Raw genomic sequence first — 22,002 nt, forward strand, 5'->3', positions numbered from 1 at the left:
TCTCCTTCAGAGAAAGGCTTACTGGTCTTTGTTAATTTGAATGCCAGTAAATAACTTGCCTTCGTGCTTGATTCCTGGATGGCTGTCATGTAAAGGTGTTTTGCTGAGCCTGCAAGCTAGCAGCCAGTCTCTGTGCAGTAGCGGTCCTTTCTGGCATTGACTGGTTGTTAGCATAATTAGCATGCTTCGTAGAATTGCATTCCTCAAAAAACGCAACAGTTTCTTGACAAATAAGTCATACAGCCTTTGACCGGACATCAGTAAAAAAGTATTTAGCTGTCCATTCCTTATTAAACACTCTGCACTCATTGTCAATTTTTCTTTTCTTTGGCCCACTCATTGCTGCCGATGTATGCCGAACAGAAGCAGAGTAGTAACAGGGAACAGCCCAAGTCAACGTATATGACTGCACCTAATGCGCCACCCGGTGGTGCGCACTGGTCAAATTACGCCACCTGGTGGTGCGCCACTGGTCAAATTAATGTCACGATTGTGATATTTGATTTGAGCAATTCCGTACCAGTCGCTCACGGGCCAGAGGAAAAAGGCAAACAAAAGGTATGTGACCCGCAGGCTTTAGTTTGCCCACCCCTGCTCTAAACAATACAACAATATACGACCTATAATGGACTGGGTGTGTGTTATTTATTGGTATACCCGATGCAAGTAATAAACTTATACCCAGAGGTTTCACAGTGGATGACGTGGGGTGATCTCTGGACTCTGTATCTCTCGACTCCTGGTCACCTGGTTCACCTTAATTCTGAGGAGGAAATTTGAGGAGTGTCGCTCACAGGCGAGATGAGGTAAAATACTTCCCATCCAAAATACTGATTTTGGGATACATTTCAGGCCATAACGTCTTTTTCTATTGTCATAATGTATGAATGTAGTCAGTCAATTAATTTTCCAAATAGCAAAATTAAAAATCAGTACCTTGGAGTGCAATGGGGTCTGAGGTTGATCAGGCCTCTTAGCCCATTGCATCCTAAATGCTGAAGGTGTTGTGTGCTGAAGGGTTCAGTGGGGGTGTTGAGGACCCAAATGCCGAGAGCAGGGAGGTGAGGCAGGCTTTCGGATGTTGAGAACAAAAAAGGATTTTATTTCCAAAAACATAAACTAAGAGGCAAGGAAGGGACAAGGAATAAATTGTCATTAACAGAAGACTAAAACTCGGAAGCAAAGTAACAAAACATACTGGACGAGCTCGAGAAGAATGACAGACTTAGCGACACAAACAAATTGTAAGGGAAATCGGTCCAATTAATTATTAAATCAATAATTGTTAATTATTAAATTAATAATCAATTGGCTCATTAATTGAAGGAGACTCAAACTTAATGTTTAAATTAAGTTGAGCTTGCCTGCGTAGCACCACATCTCTTTTTGATAATTTTATCAGGATAACAGATGAGAACCTCGTTGAATCAGTCATTAAAATGAAGGTTGTGCCCTTACTACAATTTTGTGAGTTCTTTGTTCAGCTTAGAGGTCACTGTAAATTGATGAAACACACACACAGTAAAAACAGGTTTAAAGTTTTGTGCACGTTTATTCTCTAACCTAGGTGGGAAAATCTACTTAGAACTTAAAGAAGCAAAACTAACGACTGTGATAGGAAATAAAACGAGAACTAAAGTAATGAAATCATCAAGGGAAAAGAAAACAAGAAAAGAGAAACGGTCTTAGCCAAGGTGATGGATTTCTTAAATCAAACCAACATGGGACCCACAATCAACCTAGTTTGCACCAATTTGTACTTGGGCGAAGGCCTGCAAAGTTGCACTTACAGATGGGGTTGGTCTGAGAAGCAGGACCCTGGATGGAGACTCGCCAAGCCCGTTTGAAGAAGGGATGAAGAAGGTTCAGTTCAGAAGAGGAGCAGAATTCGTCCGGCTGGCCAACTGAGCTTCACGGGGTCAACCTGCTCGCTGGGAAGAGGCCCTTTTTGGTTGAGGCCTCAGGGTGCCTAGAAAGGCACCATCCGTTTGAGCCTGTGCAGGGACCAAAAGCAGCGTGTTTCGCCGCGCCTGTCGCAACACGCGATGGCTTCCGTGCGTTGCCGTGTGCTGGAGGTTAAGCTAGCTGGGCTAGCTCTTTGTCTGGCAGCAGGAACAGAAGGGCCAGGGGCCCAAGAGAGCACAGACAAAAGAGCAGCGAAAAGAGCGGGAGCCAAAAGAGAAAGAAGCAAGCAGGGAGCGTGTTTTTAAATTGGGAGGGCGGCGGCCTCCACACCAGGGGGTCCCGACTGACCAAAGTGGAAAGTTACCAGCTTGGAGAGGGTTTTGGTAGAGACTAATCAGATTGAATCTGGATCCCATGTTTGTTGAGATTCTAAGGTCAGAATTCAATCAATGCAACACGTACAATTGAATACCTCAAATGAAATGTTACCTAGCTTACACTGTTAAAACGTGCATACACATGAAAGTTTTGTGGAGAATCTGCCACTACAATGGAACATTTTCATGACATTTCATGGAGTCAACATTTCACAAATGGCAAACATAACATTTCATAATTCATTGTTCTGTTGCAAAATAAGAAAGTCAAGTTTCTAAGAAGGCTTTTACTGTTCTGACTTGTGTGTGTGTGCGTGTGCGCGTGTCACTCAGAACATGTGTGGCTGTTTGTGGGGGATGTTCTTGTCTTCCCCACCGCCCACGGTGGCATGTCCAGGACACAGGAGTGGAGTTCCTTTGGAACTGAGGTTGCAAAAAGTTACAACAGGCCGATAATCATTACAAAATGATCCAACAAAGAGTGCAGGGAAGGAAGGAACTAAATAGGAGCGGACTAATGAGACAATGACAAACACCTGGACATGACACAAAGGGCAGAGGGTGCTGATTGGAAGACAAGAGGACTGGGATGAGTTCAATGACAAGACTAAACTAAGACCAAACCAAAACCGAACCAAACCAAACACAGATGACAAAACAAACCACAAACCAGAACAGTACCCCCTCCCGAGGGTCGGCTGCCAGACATCCCAACAAAAACAAGTCAAAGTCCAAAAAAGGGGCGGGAGGAAGGGGGCACGGAGGCGGGAACACGGCCCACCCATTCGGTCCAGACGAGGGCTGTTCAGGAGGGCGTCCACGACGCCCGACGACGAAGGCCCGGCGGGGCCGTTCAGGAGGGCGTCCACGACGCCCGACGACGAGGGCCCGGCGGGGCCGTTCAGTAGGGCGTCCACGACGCCTGAAGACGAGGGCCCGGTGGGGCCGTTCAGGAGGACGTCCAAGACGCCTGACGAGGAGGGCCCAGAGGGGCCGTTCAGGAGGGCGTCCACGACGCCCGAAGAGGAGGGCCCATAGGGGTCGTTCAGGAGGGCGTCCACGATGCCCGACGAGGAGGGCCCGGCGGGGCCGTTCAGGAGGGCGTCCACGACGCCTGACGACGAGGGCCCGGCGGGGCCGTTCAGGAGGACGTCCACGACGTCTGACGAGGAAAGCCCAGAGGGGCCGTTCAGGAGGGCGTCCATGACGCCCGACGAGGAGGGGAGGCGGCGGCCGCAGGGCCACCGGGCGAGGAGCTGGAGGAGGCGGCATCAGGTCGTGCGCCGCCAGACCTGGAACAAAAGACGGCAGTGAGTCATTTGCTGCCAGGTTAGGAGCTGGAGAAGGCGGCCGCTGGCCGGGTGCTGCTGGAACTGGAGCTGGAGAAGATGGCCGCTGGCCGGGTGCTGCTGGAACTGGAGCTGGAGAAGATGGCCGCTGGCCGGGTGCCGCCGGAATTGGAGCTGAAGAAGATGTCCGCTGGCCGGGCAGCGCCGTAACTGGGCCTGGAGAAGGTGGCCGCTGGCCGGGCGGCGCCGAAACTGGGGCCGGAGAAGGCAGCCGCTGGCCGGGCGGCGCTGGAACTGGGGCTGGAGAAGGTGACCGCTGGCTGGGCACTGCCGGACGAGGAGCAAGAGGTGGCGGCTGCAGGGCATATGCCGCCCGGCCGGCGGCCGCCTTCTCCAGCCCCAGTTCCGGCACCGCCCGGCCAGCGGCCATCTTCTCCAGCTCCAAGTCCGGCGGCGCCCGGCCAGCGGCCATCTTCTCCAGCTCCAGTTCCAGCGGCACCCGGCCAGCGGCCGCCTTCTCCAGCTCCTACCCTGGCAACAAATGACTCACTGCCGTGTTTTGTTCCAGGGATGGCGTCCGGCGTCTCATTTCAATTCCCTTTAGAGAGCTCTGCCTTGGTGCCTCGGGCTGACAGTCGTGGACCTGTGATGTCAAAACCAGCTTGCACATGATATTAACAGTGACATTTTATAAGATGTTTATTTGTTAACCTTCAGGATCATCATGTCAGCGGTTAGGTTAGACATAAATTCACTAAACATCCATCATACAGCCTAGTTACATTTAGTATGAATCGAACGGTAAATACATAACTAATATTTACATAGCCTTTTGTTTTCGGTAAACTCCTCACTAATCTCAATTTCCTTTAAAAGTTCATCATTATTATTACTATTTTTAACATTGACAGAGAACACATTAACTTAAACTTATCAGCCAAAGCATTCCAAATTTCAACTCTAGGAGAACATCTCCTCTTAGTATTTCTACTCAACTTACAACTGCCAATATTAAAAAAATATATTTTCCCTCTCAATAAAAAAAAAAAAAAAAAAAAAAGAGGAAAAAAGAAGGGAAAATAACTGGATACTCAAAGGAAGGTTCTTGTGTTTTGCATGGAATAGCATGCCCAATGTTTTCAATCTCAATATAAAAGTCAAACATCATCCCATAGTTTCTATATGTTCACAATTTAAATTTAAAGTACCGAATTTAATAAAAGTTAAATCGTAGCCTTTGCAAATCCCAAATTGTACACCATTTTCATCACCCACTTTTGCAGTTCAATTAATGGATCTACAATAGTTTTTAATACATTCTATTTTCCTTTTTTTTTTTTTTTTTTTTTTTTTTTATAAAGAGCTCAGAATTGTTCATTCGGTAGTCTTACCGATTCAACGTCTTGTCATCATTGCTCTTTTCTTTTTTTTTTTTTTTTTTTTTTGTGTGTATGTGTGCGTGCGTTTGCGTGCGTGCGTTTGCGTGCTTGCGTGCGTTTGCGTGTGTGCGTTTGCGTGCGTTTGTGCAAATACGTATAAATTTATACTCATTCATTCACCTAAAACCTTATAAATATCCCATTACCCTTCGCCTTAACCAGGTACTTCAGAATCTTGCCAGAGTCGTGAGGTTTAAATGGTCAGGAGACCAGAGAAAAGGTCAGAAAAAAAAGAAATAAAGAGAAAAGAAAGGTAAATCAAAGTGAAATCCAGCACCGACCAAACACTTCCTGCCTTCCCCATGATTACAAAATCAAAGTCTTACGCCAACCCCGGAAGCCTCTAAATTCCAGCAAATTTAGCGAGATCTCAAGAGCCCAGAGGAAAAACTAAAGAGAGGAAGGAGGGAAGGATCGATAAGGCAGAGTGAGATCCATAGAAGCCAGTACATCCAATCCATCAAAGTGAAGTCCAGCACCAACAAGACCCCTCCTGCGTGGTTACAAAACCAGAGTCTTATGCCAACCCAGAAACCTCATACTTCTAATAAATTAAGATCTCAAGTGACCAGAGGAAAAACTAAAGAGAGGAAGGAGGGAAGGATAGATAAAGCAAAGTGAGAACCACAGACACCAGCACCAACTGATTCAAGGGGCTGTGGGAGGGAGAGGGTACTTCTGTTGAGTTTCAGTAGATGCTGGTGCGACGGATCTGGCATGCATAAGGACCACCACCAAAGAAAGAAGCCGTCAACCGCGGTCCAGCAAAGCGAGCACCCCCCCCCCCCCCCCCCCCCCCCGGAACCCCCAGGCCGCGGCAGCACCAAGGCCACCCCCAAGCCACCCGAGCGGACACCGGTCGGCGAGCCGACCCAGACACCCGGAACACCACCGCCCCAGCCCCGGCCCACACCCCCGAGCCCAAGGCCGCAGAACGAGGCCCAGCGGGCCCCCACAGCGCCCCACCGGTCCCCAGCCCCCATCCCCCCACGACCCCCCCGCACCCCACCCAAACCCGCCATCCACCACGACCCAGGCCCCACCACCCCCGACCCCCAAACCCCCGAACACACCCCGACCCCCAGCACCCAACCCCCCACCCACCCATACCTCCACCCCCCCCCAAACAAGCCGCCCCCCCCCCCCCCCCCGACGGCCGCCACCCCCCCCCGCGAACCCGGCCCCCCGCGAGACCCCCCCCCCCCCCCCCCCCCCCCCCCCCGGAAACCGGCACCGGGCAGCAGCGCAGAGAGGGAAGATGTGCCCACCCCACCTCCAGCCGCGCGAGATTTGCACAGCGGCGGGAGGGGGGAAGCAGAGGGGGAAGCACCAGGGGAGAAGGCGGAACACCAGAACACCGAGCCCGGTGGGGAGAGGCCCCGGTCGTCACGCCAGAGTACTAGTGACACCTAACCCTGTTACTGAGTCCGCCAGCTCGCCGACTGGTGAGCTCTACCCTTACACCGTGAATGTGGCCCCACCCAGTGTATATACAAGTGTGTGCGTGTGGTGCATTAAAATTGGGAGCAGGTGAGTCGGAGCAGAGGGAAAAAATTTCCCCTACTCCGACACACCCGTATCCCCCCCAAAAAAATGAATATGTATATGTGTGGTGCATTAAAAAAGGGAATGGAGGGACAAAGTGGTGGGGCAGGGACACAAATGGGGGGGACCACAGCGCTGCCAGGCACTGCAGTCCATCCCCTCTGATGGCTCCCCGCCCCAACTCACCCCTCCCCTTGGACGTGAGGTGCATTAAAATTGGAGGGGAGTTGAAGGGTGAAGACGGTGTTTCCACCCTTCCCCACCCCACCAAGAAATGTGTTGTGTGCCCTATGTGTATATTTACAAAGTGTATAGTGCAAGCTAGTGAAGTGAGTAAGAGGAGCGACCAGCGGGGCCTCACCCAACCCGGCGGGTGTAGGTGGCACGCCCGCCCCCCAGCACCCCCACCCCCACCCGCCCCCCACCTCATCCACCCGGCACCACAATGGGCGGACAGCCAGCGCAGCAGGGCTACCGGACAGCCCACCGGCCACCGGAGCCCGCCCGGGGCGCCAGGAGTTATACCGGAGTGGGGCAGGCCCCAAACCCTCGCCCGGCCCCCGGAGCCCGACGCCCGGGCCGGGGAGGGAGCCCCAGGCCCAGGGAGAGGGAGGGGGAGGGGCCGCAGGGCAGACAGGGGGGGGGGGGGGGGGGGAGCGGGGAGAAGACGACAAGAAGGCGAAAGGGCGGCTGCAGGGCAGGAGGCGGGGGGGGGGGGGGGGGGGGGGGGGAGGAGGGAGGGCGACAAGGGAAAAGGGACCGGGAGGCAGAGGAGGATGGGCGGGAGGAGGCGAGGAGGGAGAGGCGACGGGGGGGAGGAAGGGGGAGGGGAGAGGGAACCACGGGGCACACCGGAGGCCCACCCACCCCGAACCGCGCCGCCGGGCACGGAGCAGCGGACCGCGCCGGGACGGCACCGCCCCGGGCACCAGGGGAAGCACCCCAACACCGCACCCCACAGGGGGCCCAGGGAGCGGCCAAGACGCAACCGCCACCGAGCAGACAACGGGGGGGGGGGGGGGGGCAGAACCACCCCCGCCCGACCACAGGGGACGGCGTCAAGAAAATTGACTAATTAGCATGCAGTAACACCAAGTGTTGATGCTTAGTGCCCACTAGAAATAGATCTTAAGGAGTTATTGAGTATAGTGTCGTATAGTGTGGTATGCTCGAGCCCACTAGCAGCAACTAGGTTCCTGACTATATAAAAATAAAAACAATCAGATACAAAATACCAAATACAGAAGCAGCGAAAACAGAAGTTGTAACGATGTGGTGGCTCTCGTTAACAGGCAGAATCTTGGCAGGATTAAGTTGCCAAATTGAGATTAAAATATTCTATGTACATAGACCATATTTGTTTAAATCTTGATACTTGATTTTTATTTAAGGCAGAGATTTTTTCCATTGAGATATAATTTATTAGTAAGTTTAACCAGTGGTCGATATTTAGAGATTGTTTATTTTTCCAATTGACAAGGATTATTTTTTTAGCAATAGTAAGGGCTATAAATATAGATTGAGATTGTTTACATGGTAGCTCAGTTATTGTTAAGTCACCTAGTAAACACAATCTTGGAGATAAAGGAAGCCTACAGTTTAATATATCAGCGAGCTTTTCCAAGATTTTAGTCCAGAAATGCAGCACTGGAGTACATGACCATAAAGCATGAAGATAAGTATCGGCAGTGTTTTGTGAGCACTGGAGACAAATGTCGGAGTCAGAGAGTCCCATTTTTTTCATCATATATTGTGTAATATATGTTCTATGAAGTATCTTATATTGGATAAGTTGCAAATTTGTCTGTTTGGTCATTTTAAATACATTTTCACAGATTTGGGTCCAAAAGTCTGGTTCCGGAACTATAGACAAGTCTTTTTCCCATTTTAAAGTCGGTAAATACGTTTTATTTGTGTATAAAAATAACTTATATATTTTTGATATTTTCTTTATTGTTGTTGGAGAAAGCTTTATAATATCTTTAGCTAAGACAGGCAGTTGGAGCGTATCCTGAAGTGTTGGGATTTGTTTCTTAACCATATTTTTAACTTGCAGATAATGTAAGAAATTTCCCTTTTTTATTTCATATTTCTGGACCAAGTTTGTATACGATATAAACTTATTATCTGAGAAAAGATGATGAAGGTGTGTAATTCCTTTCTGCTCCCATAGGCTTAAATGGAACGACTGATTATTAAGTTGAAAGTCGGGGTTATGCCAAATGGGAGAGAGCCCACAGGGCGCCAATTGGGAGTTTGCAATTTCTAATGCCTTCCACCAGGCAGTCAGGGTGGCGGCTATCATTGGGTTTTTAAAACAATTATGTCGTCTTATTGATTTTGTAATAAAGAGTAAATCTGACAGTCTAAGATTATTACAATCCTTCTGCTCCAATTCCAACCAACAGTTAGTATCTCTGTTGGGTTGTGTCCATAGCACAAGATATTGTAGTTGATTAGCTAAATAATAGTACATAAAGTTTGGTGCCTCTAAACCTCCTTTAGATTTACTTTCATGAAGAGTAGATAGACTAATTTTGGCTTTTTTTTTATTCCAATAGAATTTTATGATAGCAGAGTCCAGCGATTGGAACCAGTTAGACGTAGGTTTAAATGGAATCATTGAAAATAAATAATTAATCTTTGGTAAAACTTTAATTTTTATAGTAGCTATCCGTCCTATTAAAGAGATCGGAAGATTATTCCAGCGCTCCAGGTCACTACGGATACTATCCAATAATGGTGAAAAATTTTAAAGAAGTTAATTCAGTTAACTTAGGTGAAATTTTAACACCTAAGTATTTTAAATTACCTGTAGGAAAGGAGTAGTGTGGATCCTGACTTGTAGGATTCCATGAATTTTCTGTAATAGGTAATAATGTTGATTTTGTCCAGTTAATAGAGTAATCTGATAAGTGAGAGAATTTTGTTATTAATTTAAATGCTTCCCCTAGCGAGATAGCAGGTTCTTCTAAATAGAGTAATATATCATCGGCATATAGATTAATTTTATGTTCTATTGTCCCGGAGTGGATTCCTTGGATCCGTCTATCCTGACGTATAGCTAATGCAAGCGGCTCAATAAATATAGCAAATAATAAAGGAGAAATTGGGCACCCTTGTCTTGTTCCCCTTTGTAAAGTAAAACTCTGTGATGTAATCCCATTAGTAGTAACTGTAGCTTTAGGAGAATCATATAATATTGAGACCCATTGAATGAATGACTCCCCGAAGCCGAATTTATTTAAGACAGCAAAGAGGAAGGACCAGTTAACTTTATCGAATGCTTTTTCTGCATCCAGCGAAATAACAACTGCCTTTTTATCATACCGCTGTGACATACTAATCAAGTTAAAGAGTCTCCTAATATTATTAGTAGAATGACGACCTTTAATAAAACCTGTTTGATCACTATGAATAATTGTCGAGATTACCGTCTCTAATCGAGATGCCAAGGCCTTAGCGATAATTTTAATATCGGTATTAATTAGTGATATCGGTCGGTAACTTGACGGGAGGGTAGGGTCTTTTTCTGGCTTTAATAAAAGTTTAATTGCTGCTATATTCATATCTTGACGTATATCACCTTTACTTTTAATTTCAGTTACTACTCTTAGAAATAATGGAGCAAACATTAACCAGAAATGTTTAAAAAATATAGCCGGAAAGCCGTCTGGACCAGGTGCTCTGCCATTAGGCATACTGTCTAAAGCACGATACAACTCATCTATAGTAAGCGGGGTATCGAGAATATCTTTATGTTCGATAGATAACTGAGGTATATTTAAGCTGTTTAGGAATTCCTCAATATATTCAGGGTTAGGTCTATTAATTTCTGTGTATAGATTTCGATAATAGTTATAAAAAATATGGTTAATTTCTTCTGGTGATTGTGTGCATTCACCATTTATATCTTTAATAGCCGTTATAAGAGATTTTTCCCGATTCCGTTGAAGTTGATTTGCCAGGAATTTACCTGATTTATTATTATGTTCAAAATTATTATATCTCAACTGTTGTATTATAAACTCTGTCTTTTTAGATAACATGTTATCTAACTGTATTTTTATATTCTGTAGTTCTATCCATATTTGATTATTTGGGTTTAATACATATTCATCCGTTAGTTGTTTAATTTGATCTTCCAGGTATTTTTCTAATTTTTGATCCTGTTTCTTTTTATAAGTTGAATATGATATAATTTTCCCTCTAATTACCGCTTTCCCTGCTTCCCAGAGAAGAGATGGAGATATATTTGGAGAGTCATTTATTTCCAAAAAATCTGCCCACTCCCTTCTAATAATTTTATCAAACTCTACGTCTTTCAGTAATGAGATGTTAAAACGCCATATCGGGGGAGGTTTAAAGGTAGAGTCAATTTGTAGAGTGAGGGAGACTGGTGCATGATCACTTATAATTATAGAATGTATTTTTATAGCAGTTTTATCAACAATAGAATTATTTGTAAGGAAAAAATCAATTCTTGAGAATGATCGGTGCACAGCAGAGAAGAAAGTAAATTCCTAAAAAGTAAATACATTCTATTTTCCTTCAACAAAGCTCGTGACCTAAGTTTAAAAAGCCAAGAAGTTGGTTTCAGTTTGTCAGTTTACCATTTTAGTCTCATAAAGTGTTGGATTCTTTTGAAAGCACAATACAAATGTATTGTTATTATTTCATAGTCCCCATCCAATTCCAAGTCCATTCAAACTAGGGGTGGGATGAGACTGGTAAACCACGATTTGATACTGTGACGATATTTGGCTCACGATATCGATTGTATCACGATACACGATATCTACGATTTTTGATATATTGTCAAAAAAAATTAGCAACATATCACAATATGTGACTGAAAAAGCCCATAAAAAGGAAAATGTCTAATTATGCATTTAGTCAATGCCAAAACTTTGTACAATGTACAAAGTTCTGCATAGTGCCTGACTGCCTCTGAGCCTTTTCACTGTAAACATTGTAAAGTGAGACAAAATAAAGTGCATAAACATTTATAACATAACACTGCACAACTGGACAAAATATATCGATATCTACCGTCAGTGTATCGATAATTTATTGCAACAGAGAGCGCAACAATATATTGCGATATCGATTTTTTCTCCCACCCCTAATTCAAACACAATTTTTCATAGTATTTAACTTGTCAAAACCAAAACACCCCCGTTTTGCTTCATCCTCAAGTAGCAACAATCCCAAATGCAGAAACAAATAAGATTTTCGCCATTTATTCACATCGAGAGGCAGAAACTCAGAGACGCTGTACACGGGACAGTTGGACAATAATCCGGAAAACCACACACAATTCCCAGACCCTTAAATAGACAGTGAACCAACCTCATTAGTTGTGGCTAGACATGTGAGTACCAGCACTGACATGGAATTCTCTGATTGTCTGTTAACCCAGTAATTACAGATAGTTCCGAACATCAATGAACATCATAGAGCATAAAAGATTCCTGACATCACAAAGTCCAGACATCATATAGCCAAACTAGTTACATCATGGAGTTACATCCATACCAAAACAGACACATAACGGGTCGTGAACTCTGGCTCACGGTCATGAACTCTACTCAAACTTAACCCAGAAATGACAATTATTCCAAAGTAATGCCTTATAAATAACAAAAATTATTATTAACTCTTTCAAACCCGCAGACGAGAAGTCTCGTCAACTGTGTTATTTATTTTATTTTTTTTTAATGAATGTGTGTTTGAGACTCTTGGGCAACTTCCCTCTTAGTATTGAGCCAGTGAAGCACTGTAGTGACTAACTGTGCCCTCTTGATGGCAGTGGGGGTCTCTTTCCATAAGAAGGATGTGATTTCCTAGCAAAGAAGAAGAGCGTAGTGTTGTGGAGTTGTGGTGTGGTGGGTGGAGAAAGGACGAGTACTAACTGGAGGACACTAAAAACAAGTAATCTACTTTGAAGCAGCCCACGCTTTTGAGCAGAGCCTTTGTCACGATCGGTCAAGAGGTGACGAAGAGAAAGCTCAAGGAACGGATTCAGCAGAGGCTGTAAATACGCGACGGACACGTCACAGGCATCCACTTCAAAAGCCACCGCTTCCGGCATTCTCAAGGCACGTTGTGAAAGTTTGCATCATCGTAGCTCTGACGATTCAACATCATTTGACGAGGAATCCGGTGACGAATTTGGCGAACTCGAGCCGCATTCTCCAGTTGAACGGATCCCTTCTAAGTCTGGCAGCAGTGGCTGCAGCCGAGATTCATCCCAGAAGCGCCTGGAAGCCGCAAAGGTAAGCTAACCTGTAGCATTTTGCTCAGTGCTTCTGGAAATCAAGTGATCACAATTGTATTGTTCAGTATGTTGAATGTCACGGGAATGAAATTACGTGTATGCTTGAGAATATTCACAGTCATTCTTGTGTAAATGTGCAATGTCTGTACCATGTACTAAAGTAAGTTACGCAACATTCAATTACAGTTGGTGCAGCGTACACAGATGGCCCCTTCGCGGTCCTGCGCAGTGCAGAGAGGTAAAAAAAAAAAAATCACAATAGCTTGTGTCGATAATAAAAAATTACATATTGATGGAAACTATATACAGTATTTTTCTGTAATTTACAGGTAGACCCAGAAGCAGGACAACACACGTGGCAGAGGCACAAGGGTATCACACAAAAAGACACTAACCCCGGGTTTTCACCGGTTGCGGTTGCGGTGCGGTTGCGGTGCGGTCCGGCGACGCAAGCAATTAGATTCCATTCATTCGAATGGTGCAGTTTACACCGCTTGCGGGTGCGTTGCGTGTCGACTGCGGAAGGCCTGCGGCGTGCCGCAAGCCTTCCGCAAGGATAGACCTATTTTCTATTTTTGCCGGACGCCGCAGCGGTAGGCCTCCGGCAAATGGCAAGCTAGCACAAAACACATCGAGCGGGACAGGAAGACCGAGGCAGTTTCAAAATAAATTTCCGTTTACCTTTCAGAATAAAACACTCGCCAGCTCCTATTTCTCAAGTTTTTCAGCAAAACGTGACGTGGCGTCGCCGGGCCATGTGCTCATTCACGGTTTAGACACCAGCGAACATGGACGAGGAGAGGTTTATATTGGAGGTGGAAAACCACAAAATAATATATGACACGGCACATCATTTTTATAAGGACTGTAATGTATTGTGAGTTTGATGTTCGCGATTGCTTGTTGTGCCCGTCTCGCTTGCCGTACTGAGCGGCAGCCGGACGCGGAAGACAGAAATAAAGAGTGGACCCGCACTGACCCGACTCTCGTTATTAATATACTTTACAAGGACAACCAAAAAAAGGATGCTGCATGGAATCTCATAGCAGAAGAAGAAGAAAAGGTTAAATCAAAAGAAGTCCACCTCTCGTTGTGAAATGCCACATGATCGCGCGCGCGCGGTCCCGCGAGACACGTTGGGAAGTGGGCGGCGACGGAGCTGCCGGACCGCAGCTGTGCGGAGCCGGTGTGGATTGACAAAAAAATTGACCCGTCCGGAGCACGCAGTCAAGACGCACCGCACCGCAACCGCACCGCAACCGCATCCAGTGAAAACCCGGGGTAAGGGTTTAAAAACAAAACACATGCACACACCCACGCATACATATTTTGTAAATAGCACAAAATTTGTAAATAGTTTATCAAATGTGAAAATGTTGCTATTGATGCCTATGGAATCAGAATCCTGCCAATACTCGAAACCTCGTAACCTCAGTTTGAAACCTCGTAACTTCAGTTTGAATCTCCGAAAACATTTTTGTGTGACTGAAAAAATGTTTTGAATCTCCAAAAATATTTTTTGATGACTGAAAAATCACTGAAAAAGCTTAAAAAAAAAACCAAAAACAAAACACTAAGAAAAGACAGACATTTTTTAAAGTATGACTTTACAGCGTTTCACCCACACATTTTCAGAGGTTCAAAACGGTCACCAGCCAAGTTTCAAAAATGGCATTTTGGCATTGTTCTCTCTAGGCATTTATTTGTTTCCCATTTTTGAAACCTGTAAACTCTGAACGTTCTCAAAACGTTGATGGAAACTATATACAGTATTTTTCTGTAATTTACAGGTAGACCCAGAAGCAGGACAACACACGTGGCAGAGGCACAAGGGTATCACACAAAAAGACACTAAGGGTTTAAAAACAAAACACATGCACACACCCACGCATACATATTTTGTAAATAGCACAAAATTTGTAAATAGTTTATCAAATGTGAAAATGTTGCTATTGATGCCTATGGAATCAGAATCCTGCCAATACTCGAAACCTCGTAACCTCAGTTTGAAACCTCGTAACTTCAGTTTGAATCTCCGAAAACATTTTTGTGTGACTGAAAAAATGTTTTGAATCTCCAAAAATATTTTTTGATGACTGAAAAATCACTGAAAAAGCTTAAAAAAAAAACCAAAAACAAAACACTAAGAAAAGACAGACATTTTTTAAAGTATGACTTTACAGCGTTTCACCCACACATTTTCAGAGGTTCAAAACGGTCACCAGCCAAGTTTCAAAAATGGCATTTTGGCATTGTTCTCTCTAGGCATTTATTTGTTTCCCATTTTTGAAACCTGTAAACTCTGAACGTTCTCAAAACGTTGAAAAAATATTTCCAAACCTGAAAAGTGGGTTTGAGTCTCCAAAAAGCATATTAAATCATTCAAAAAGACAACCTTTTTTCCCTAATTTAATTTTACAGTGTTTTTTTACCCACAAACCTTCAGAGGTTCAAAACGGCCACAAGCCAAGTTTTAAAAGAGGCATTTTGGAATTGTTCTCCCTTGGCATTTATTTGTTTCCCATTTTTGAAACCTGTAAATTGTGATCATTTTTTTTATGGTTGAAACACAGAAAATGTTTTCCAATGTTATTTTTAAACTGTAATTCAGTCAACTGCACAACAGCGACACTCAGAGGACCATGGAAGAACACTGCCAATACTCGTGGGGGGGGGGGGGGGGGGGGGTGCGTTAGAGCACTGCCAAAACTCCTCGAATCCTCGTAACTTCATACTTGAAACTTGAAGCCAATTGGTGGTCATGTGTTTGGGAGTAGGAAGCGGGAGTGAACTTAAGTCCGTCCAATTGGCCACAAAGTGTTAGACCCACCTTGCTCAGCAAACAGAAAAGACGATTGGACTTAAGTTCACTCCCGCTTCCTACTCCCAACCACATGACCACCTCGTGGCTTCAAATTTCAAGTACGAAGTTACGAGGATTCGCAGAGTTTTGGTAGTGTTCTAACTCCCCCCCTCCCTCACCCCCCACACTCCACCAGGCAGTTCTTCCATGGTCCTGTGAGCATCGCTGTTTTGTAATTCAATGGGACTTTGAATTGCAGTTTCAAAACAACGTTGAAAACATTTTCAGTCTTTAAAACAATGCCAAAATGCCTTTTTTAAAACTTGGCTTGTGGCCGTTCTGAACCTCTGAAAGTTTGTGGGTGAAACACTGTAAAATTAAATTAGGGGAAAAAAGGTTGTCTTTTTGAATGACTTAATATGCTTTTTGGAGATTCAAACCCACTTTTCAGGTTTGGAAATATTTTTTCAACGTTTTGAGAACGTTCAGAGTTTACAGGTTTCAAAAATGGGAAACAAATAAATGCCTAGGGAGAACAATGCCAAAATACCTTTTTTAAAACTTGACTGGTGACCGACCGTTCTGAACCTGAATTTGTGGGTGGAAAACTGTAAAGTCATACTTTAAAAAATGTCTCTCTTCTTTGCGTTTTTTTTTTTTATTTATTTTTTTTTATTTTAAAGCTTTTTCAGTGATTTTTCAGTCATTCAAAAAATATTTTTGGAGATTCAAAACAATTTTTGGGGGATTCAAAAAATTTTTTGGGGAGATTCAAAACATTTTTTCAGTCATACAAAATTGTTTTCGGAGATTCAAACCGAAGTTACGAGATTTCAAACCAAGGTTTTGAGTATTGGCAGGATTCTGATTCCATAGATGCCGTGTATAGTATGTAAATAGCACACACACAGCAGCACGCGCATGCACAAACATTCCTGTAGTCAACATTTTGTAAATAGTTTGTCAAATGTTAAAATATTATCTGTTTACACACATTATCAGATATGCAAATAAATCCTTATATACATTTTCATTGTTTTTGCTCATGGTTTATGGAAGGCAAGGACTGTACATATATTTGAGGTGTCACTAAACCAAAAAATATTAGTGTCAAAGTCACTGTTGTGTAGAAAATGCATCATTTCACAAAAATATTTTCTCCTTATTTTGTCAGAGATTGGAGATTTATGTCAAACCAAGCCATTTTCAAATGATGATTACTAAATAACAGAATATGGTATAACCATACTTTTTTTTTCTGATGAAAGAGCAGAACCCAATCTTTCAAACGGTGCCCAACATGTTTGAGTCATGACACACAATATTCTAGTCAGCCTTGAAAATGAGTGAAAATGTTCAAAATCAGTGGGATTCTAGGGGTTATCTTTGCAGAAAATGCTTCGTATTTAAAGAGTTAAAGGTAATCGGGAGGGGGTGATTTGGAAAACACTTTTAATGCAAAATAAAACCCTATGCAGTTGATAGAACAATCGACACTAAAAAATATTTGACAGTGACATCCCTCTCTTCAAAAACACTCAATTTAACTTAGTCGATTATATGAGTACTCTATGTACACCCAAACTATAAATATCGTCTTCATTGGGTCATTTACCCTTTACAACCCGCGGACGAGAAGATTCGTCACGTGACGCCCGGTGGTCGTCACCCGCCGACAAGAAGACTCGTCAACTATGTTTTTTTTAATGAATGGCTGGATGAGACTCTTGGGCAACTTCCCTCTGAGTATTCAGCCCGTGAAGCACTGTAGTGATGAACTGTGCCCTCTTGATGGCAGTGATGGTCTCTTCACACGAGAAGGATGTGATTTCCTAGATAAGGCGGCGTGTTGTGGAGTGGGGGCCGGTGGGTGGGGGAGAAAGTGTGCTAATGGCGGCTAACCGGAGGCTGCTAAAAACAAAAGCTCACGCTTTTGAACAGAGCGTTTGTCACGATCGGTCAAGAGATGACGAATAGAAAGATCAAGGAGCCGGTTTCTGCATAAGAGAGTGTGAAAAGCGACAAAAACGTCACGGGCGCCCACTTCAGAAGCCACCGCCTCCGGCGTTCTCTGAGACACGGAGTGAAAGTTTGCATCGTCGTATCTCTGACCAGTCAATGTCATCTGACGAGGGATCTGTGACGAATTTGGCGAACTCGAGCCGCATTCACCATTTGAACAGATCAATTCAAGTGTGGCAAAGGTAGCAGCAGCAGTGATTTATCCCCGAAAGCTTCTGGAAGCCCCGGAGGTAAGCTAACGTGTAGCATTCTGTAAATCGAGTGATCACAATTGTACTAGTTCACTATATTGAATATCAAGGGGATGAAATGACTTGGATGAATGAGAATATTCAATCATGCTTCTGTAAATGTGCAAGTCTGTAACCACGTAAAAGTAGCTGCAGAAGCGATTTATCCCCGGAAACTTCTGGAAGCCAAGCTAACGTGTAGCATTCTGTAAATCGAGTGATCACAATTGTACTACTTCAGTATATTGAATGTCACAGGGATGAAATTACTTGGATGGATGAGAATATTCACAGTCATGCTTCTGTATATTGTATGTGCAATGTCTGTAACCTCGTTCTAACGCATGTTACACAACATTCGATTACAGTTGGTGCAACGTACACAGATGGCCCCTTCGCAGTCACACGCAGTGCGACCGAGAAGTAAAAAAAAAAAAAAAATCACAATACCTTGCAACAATAATAAAAATTACATCTTGATTTCAGTATTTTTCTGTAATTTACAGAAGCAGCTACAACACTGGCACAAGCGTGTGAACATCTTGCAGTGTCCCCCTGAACGCAGAAGAAAGCTTCACACGCGATCACACAAAAGACACTATTGGGTTTCAAAACAAAACCCATGCAGCTACTCATGCATGCATATTCTGTAAATAACCCAAAATTTGCAAATAGTTTATCAAATGTGAAAATGTTGCTGTTATTTCCCTGTTTAGTATGTGAATAGCGCACACGCACGAGCACGCACGCACACGCACGAGCACGCACGCACACGCATGCCCACACATGCACAAACATTACTGTAAATGATCAACGTTTTGTAAATAGTTTGTGAAATGTGAAAATATTGCTGTTTACACACGCTATCAGATATGTAAATAAATCCTTATTTTGCTATCAAAAACACATTTTCATTTTTTTTTTCATGTTTTATGGAAGGCAAGCACTGTTGAGATATTTGAGATGTCACTAAACCAAAAAATATTACTGTAAAAGTCACTGTTTTGCAGAAAATGCATCATTTCACAAAAAGCTTAATTTCTCCTTATTTTGCCCGAGATTCTTGAATTATGTCAAATCAAGCCATTTTCAAATGATGATTACTAAAGAACAGAATAAGGTAGAATCATACTTGAGTTTGGAAAAACAGTAAGGGAAAAAGGAGGGAGAGTACATTTGGGGTTGGTGGAGAGGTAAAGCTGGGTGTCATCCACGTAACAGTGAAAATGTAAACTGAATTTGCGAAAGATATTTCCAAGAGGTAGGGTGTAAATAATAAAAAAGGAAGGACACCAGAATAGACGAGGGATTAATGGGATTTTTTCTAATGAAAGAGGAGAATCCAGTCTTTCAAACGACACCCACCATGTTTATTTAGTCGTAGCACACAATATTCTAATAAGCATTGAAAATGGGTGAAAATATGCAAAGTCTGGTGGGATTCTGGAGTTACCTTGTCAGAAAATGCGTGGGATTTAAAGAGTTAATGGTCATAGTCATATCCTTATTAATAATGCTTTCAATTTTTCTTCACACAAACAGGGTAACACCTCCACCTTATTTATTTATTTTAGTTTTTTCCTAATAAACTATTGTCAACTTCCGCTTACCCGCAGGACTTAAATCGGGAAATATGTCCTGATCGACTCTCCAATCAAAGGGTTAGAAATTCCCCTTTTCCCTCACCGGCTCTAAGGCGTCAGCGTGAGGAGACGGGAATTAGTTAAGCCGATATATCAAAGTGGATTCACCTAGGTTTGTTCACTGTCTTCTTATCATGAGGCCAATCCGTTTTCATCCACCTATCAATCCTGAGTCAATAACCACACAGAGCCCAGGAATAATAGTCTGAACACCTCACTTACATTGGCAGCTCCACTTTCCTGAGTTGTTTGCATTTGTTATTGACCTAGTCATTTAATAATCCTTGTAAGGATCATACGGATTTGTTTCATATCAAGCTGGAGTATTTGACTTTATTAATACAAATGGTAACACCGGTTGGAGGTTATTCGAGTGCACTTACCTTTTTCCGGACGTCCGTTGCTGTCGTGTCCGTCTCGAAGGAAAATAATGCGGTCTTATAAAACGACCTTGGACTTATAAACTGTCCAAAAGGAATAAAATAAAAATGAAATGAAACAAATAAAATAATTAATTCACGATTGGTTTTTCAATTATTTTATTTGGTCTTATAAAATGACCTTGGACTTATAAAATGTCCAAAAGAAATATAATAAAAATGAAAAGAAACAAATAAAATAATTAATTCAAAAATTGTCTTTCAATTATTTTATTTTCAATAAAAAGATAGCAAAATATAAATCATAAAAATCACATTTAAAATGAACCGTAAAATCAATAAAGGATCAAATGAAATAGGAAACAGGAAATCAAAAATAATATTTAATTTACCTTTTATAAGAGCTTTCTAAGATTGATCATTTCTCAAAAGAGCTCAAGACCTGATTTAAAATAAGATGTTTTTGGCTAAAAATAATTTGAAGATATGGGAGTGGTTAAATGGCTCTTACCCTACACGCGATTAATCTTTCATATCTTCCTCTTAACCCTTGTGCCTTGGAATCAGTGACACCCTCTAAGAGTACATTTTAGCCAAATAAGTAATTCTACTTTGAGGTGTGATAACTAAGTCAATTTTTAAAAAATTTTTTTATTTCAACCACTCAAAATGTTCATTGGCATCAGAACTATCCATTCATATGAAGTTTTTTTTTTTTTTTTATGTATTCCCCCCTCTTAGGACAATACAAGCCCAAAGAATGGACTATGAAGAAAACGAACTGTGCTGTATACATGTATAAAAAATAAATAAAAAATTAATACTTCATATGACATAATTAGAGCTTCGAATAAGGCAATAAGTTATAACAACAATTTTTTCAATGCATGCCAAATTTTTTGACAATGGCAATTTAACTCAGAACACCCTCGAAGAGTACATTTTAGCCAAATAAGTAATTGTACTTTGAGGTGTGATAACTAAGTCAATTTTTAACATTTTTTTTTATTTCAACCACTCAAAATGTTCATTGGCATCAGAACTATCCATACATATGAAGTTTTTTTTTTTTTTTATGTATTCCCCCCTCTTAGGACAATACAAGCCCAAAGAATGGACTATGAAGAAAACGAACTGTGCTGTATACATGTATAAAAAATAAATAAAAAATTAATACTTCATATGACATAATTAGAGCTTCGAATAAGGCAATAAGTTATAACAACAATTTTTTCAATGCATGCCAAATTTTTTGACAATGGCAATTTAACTGAGAACACCCTCGAAGAGTACATTTTAGCCAAATATGTAATGCTCCTTTGAGGTGTGATAACTAAGTCAATTTTTAATATTTTTTTTATTCCAACCACTCAAAATGTTCATTGGCATCAGAACTATCCATACATATGAAGTTTTATTTATTTTTTTATGTATTCCCCTCTCTTAGGACAATACAAGCCCAAAGAATGGACTATGAAGAAAACGAACTGTGCTGTATACATGTGTAAAAAATAAATAAAAAATTAATACTTCATATGACATAATTAGAGCTTCGAATAAGGTAATAAGTTATAACAACAATTTTTTCAATGCATGCCAAATTTTTTGACAATGGCAATTTAACTGAGAACACCCTCGAAGAGTACATTTTAGCCAAATATGTAATGCTCCTTTGAGGTGTGATAACTAAGTCAATTTTTTATATTTTTTTTATTCCAACCACTCAAAATGTTCATTGGCATCAGAACTATCCATACATATGAAGTTTTATTTATTTTTTTATGTATTCCCCCCTCTTAGGACAATACAAGCCCAAAGAATGGACTATGAAGAAAACGAACTGTGCTGTATACATGTATAAAAAATAAATAAAAAATTAATACTTCATATGACATAATTAGAGCTTTGAATAAGGTAATAAGTTATAACAACAATTTTTTCAATGCATGACAAATTTTTTGACAATGGCAATTTAACCCAGAACACCCCCCTCGCAATTATTATAGCCAAATATGTAATGCTACTTTGAGGTGTGATAACTGAACTCATTTTTTTTCCAACCACTCAAAATGTTCAACTGTGTTGTGAC

General features: G+C 42.4%; 2 protein-coding genes across 9 annotated transcripts in view; one reads left to right on the forward strand and one right to left on the reverse strand.

Moving 5' to 3' along the window:
- dscama (Down syndrome cell adhesion molecule a) overlaps window positions 1–22,002 on the forward strand; it is a 703,869-nt gene that overhangs the window by 477,733 nt on the left and 204,134 nt on the right. The gene's annotated exons all lie outside the window — the stretch shown is intronic.
- LOC144005797 (uncharacterized) lies at window positions 1,036–11,996 on the reverse strand. Its single transcript, XM_077504142.1, has 3 exons — window positions 11,908–11,996; window positions 4,122–4,214; window positions 1,036–3,574 (listed from the first exon to the last, which is right to left on the reverse strand). Exon 3 carries the CDS (start codon window positions 3,485–3,487, stop codon window positions 2,612–2,614), a length of 876 nt encoding a protein of 291 aa, XP_077360268.1. The 5' UTR covers window positions 3,488–3,574; window positions 4,122–4,214; window positions 11,908–11,996; the 3' UTR covers window positions 1,036–2,611.

Source organism: Festucalex cinctus, chromosome 18 (genome assembly GCF_051991245.1).
Source record: "Festucalex cinctus isolate MCC-2025b chromosome 18, RoL_Fcin_1.0, whole genome shotgun sequence".
Classification (NCBI taxonomy): domain Eukaryota; kingdom Metazoa; phylum Chordata; class Actinopteri; order Syngnathiformes; family Syngnathidae; genus Festucalex; species Festucalex cinctus.

Bases quoted from the DNA above. Each gene is read 5' to 3' on its own strand.
- LOC144005797 (XM_077504142.1), bottom strand. From the start codon at position 3,487: ATGGACGCCCTCCTGAACGGCCCCTCTGGGCTTTCCTCGTCAGACGTC.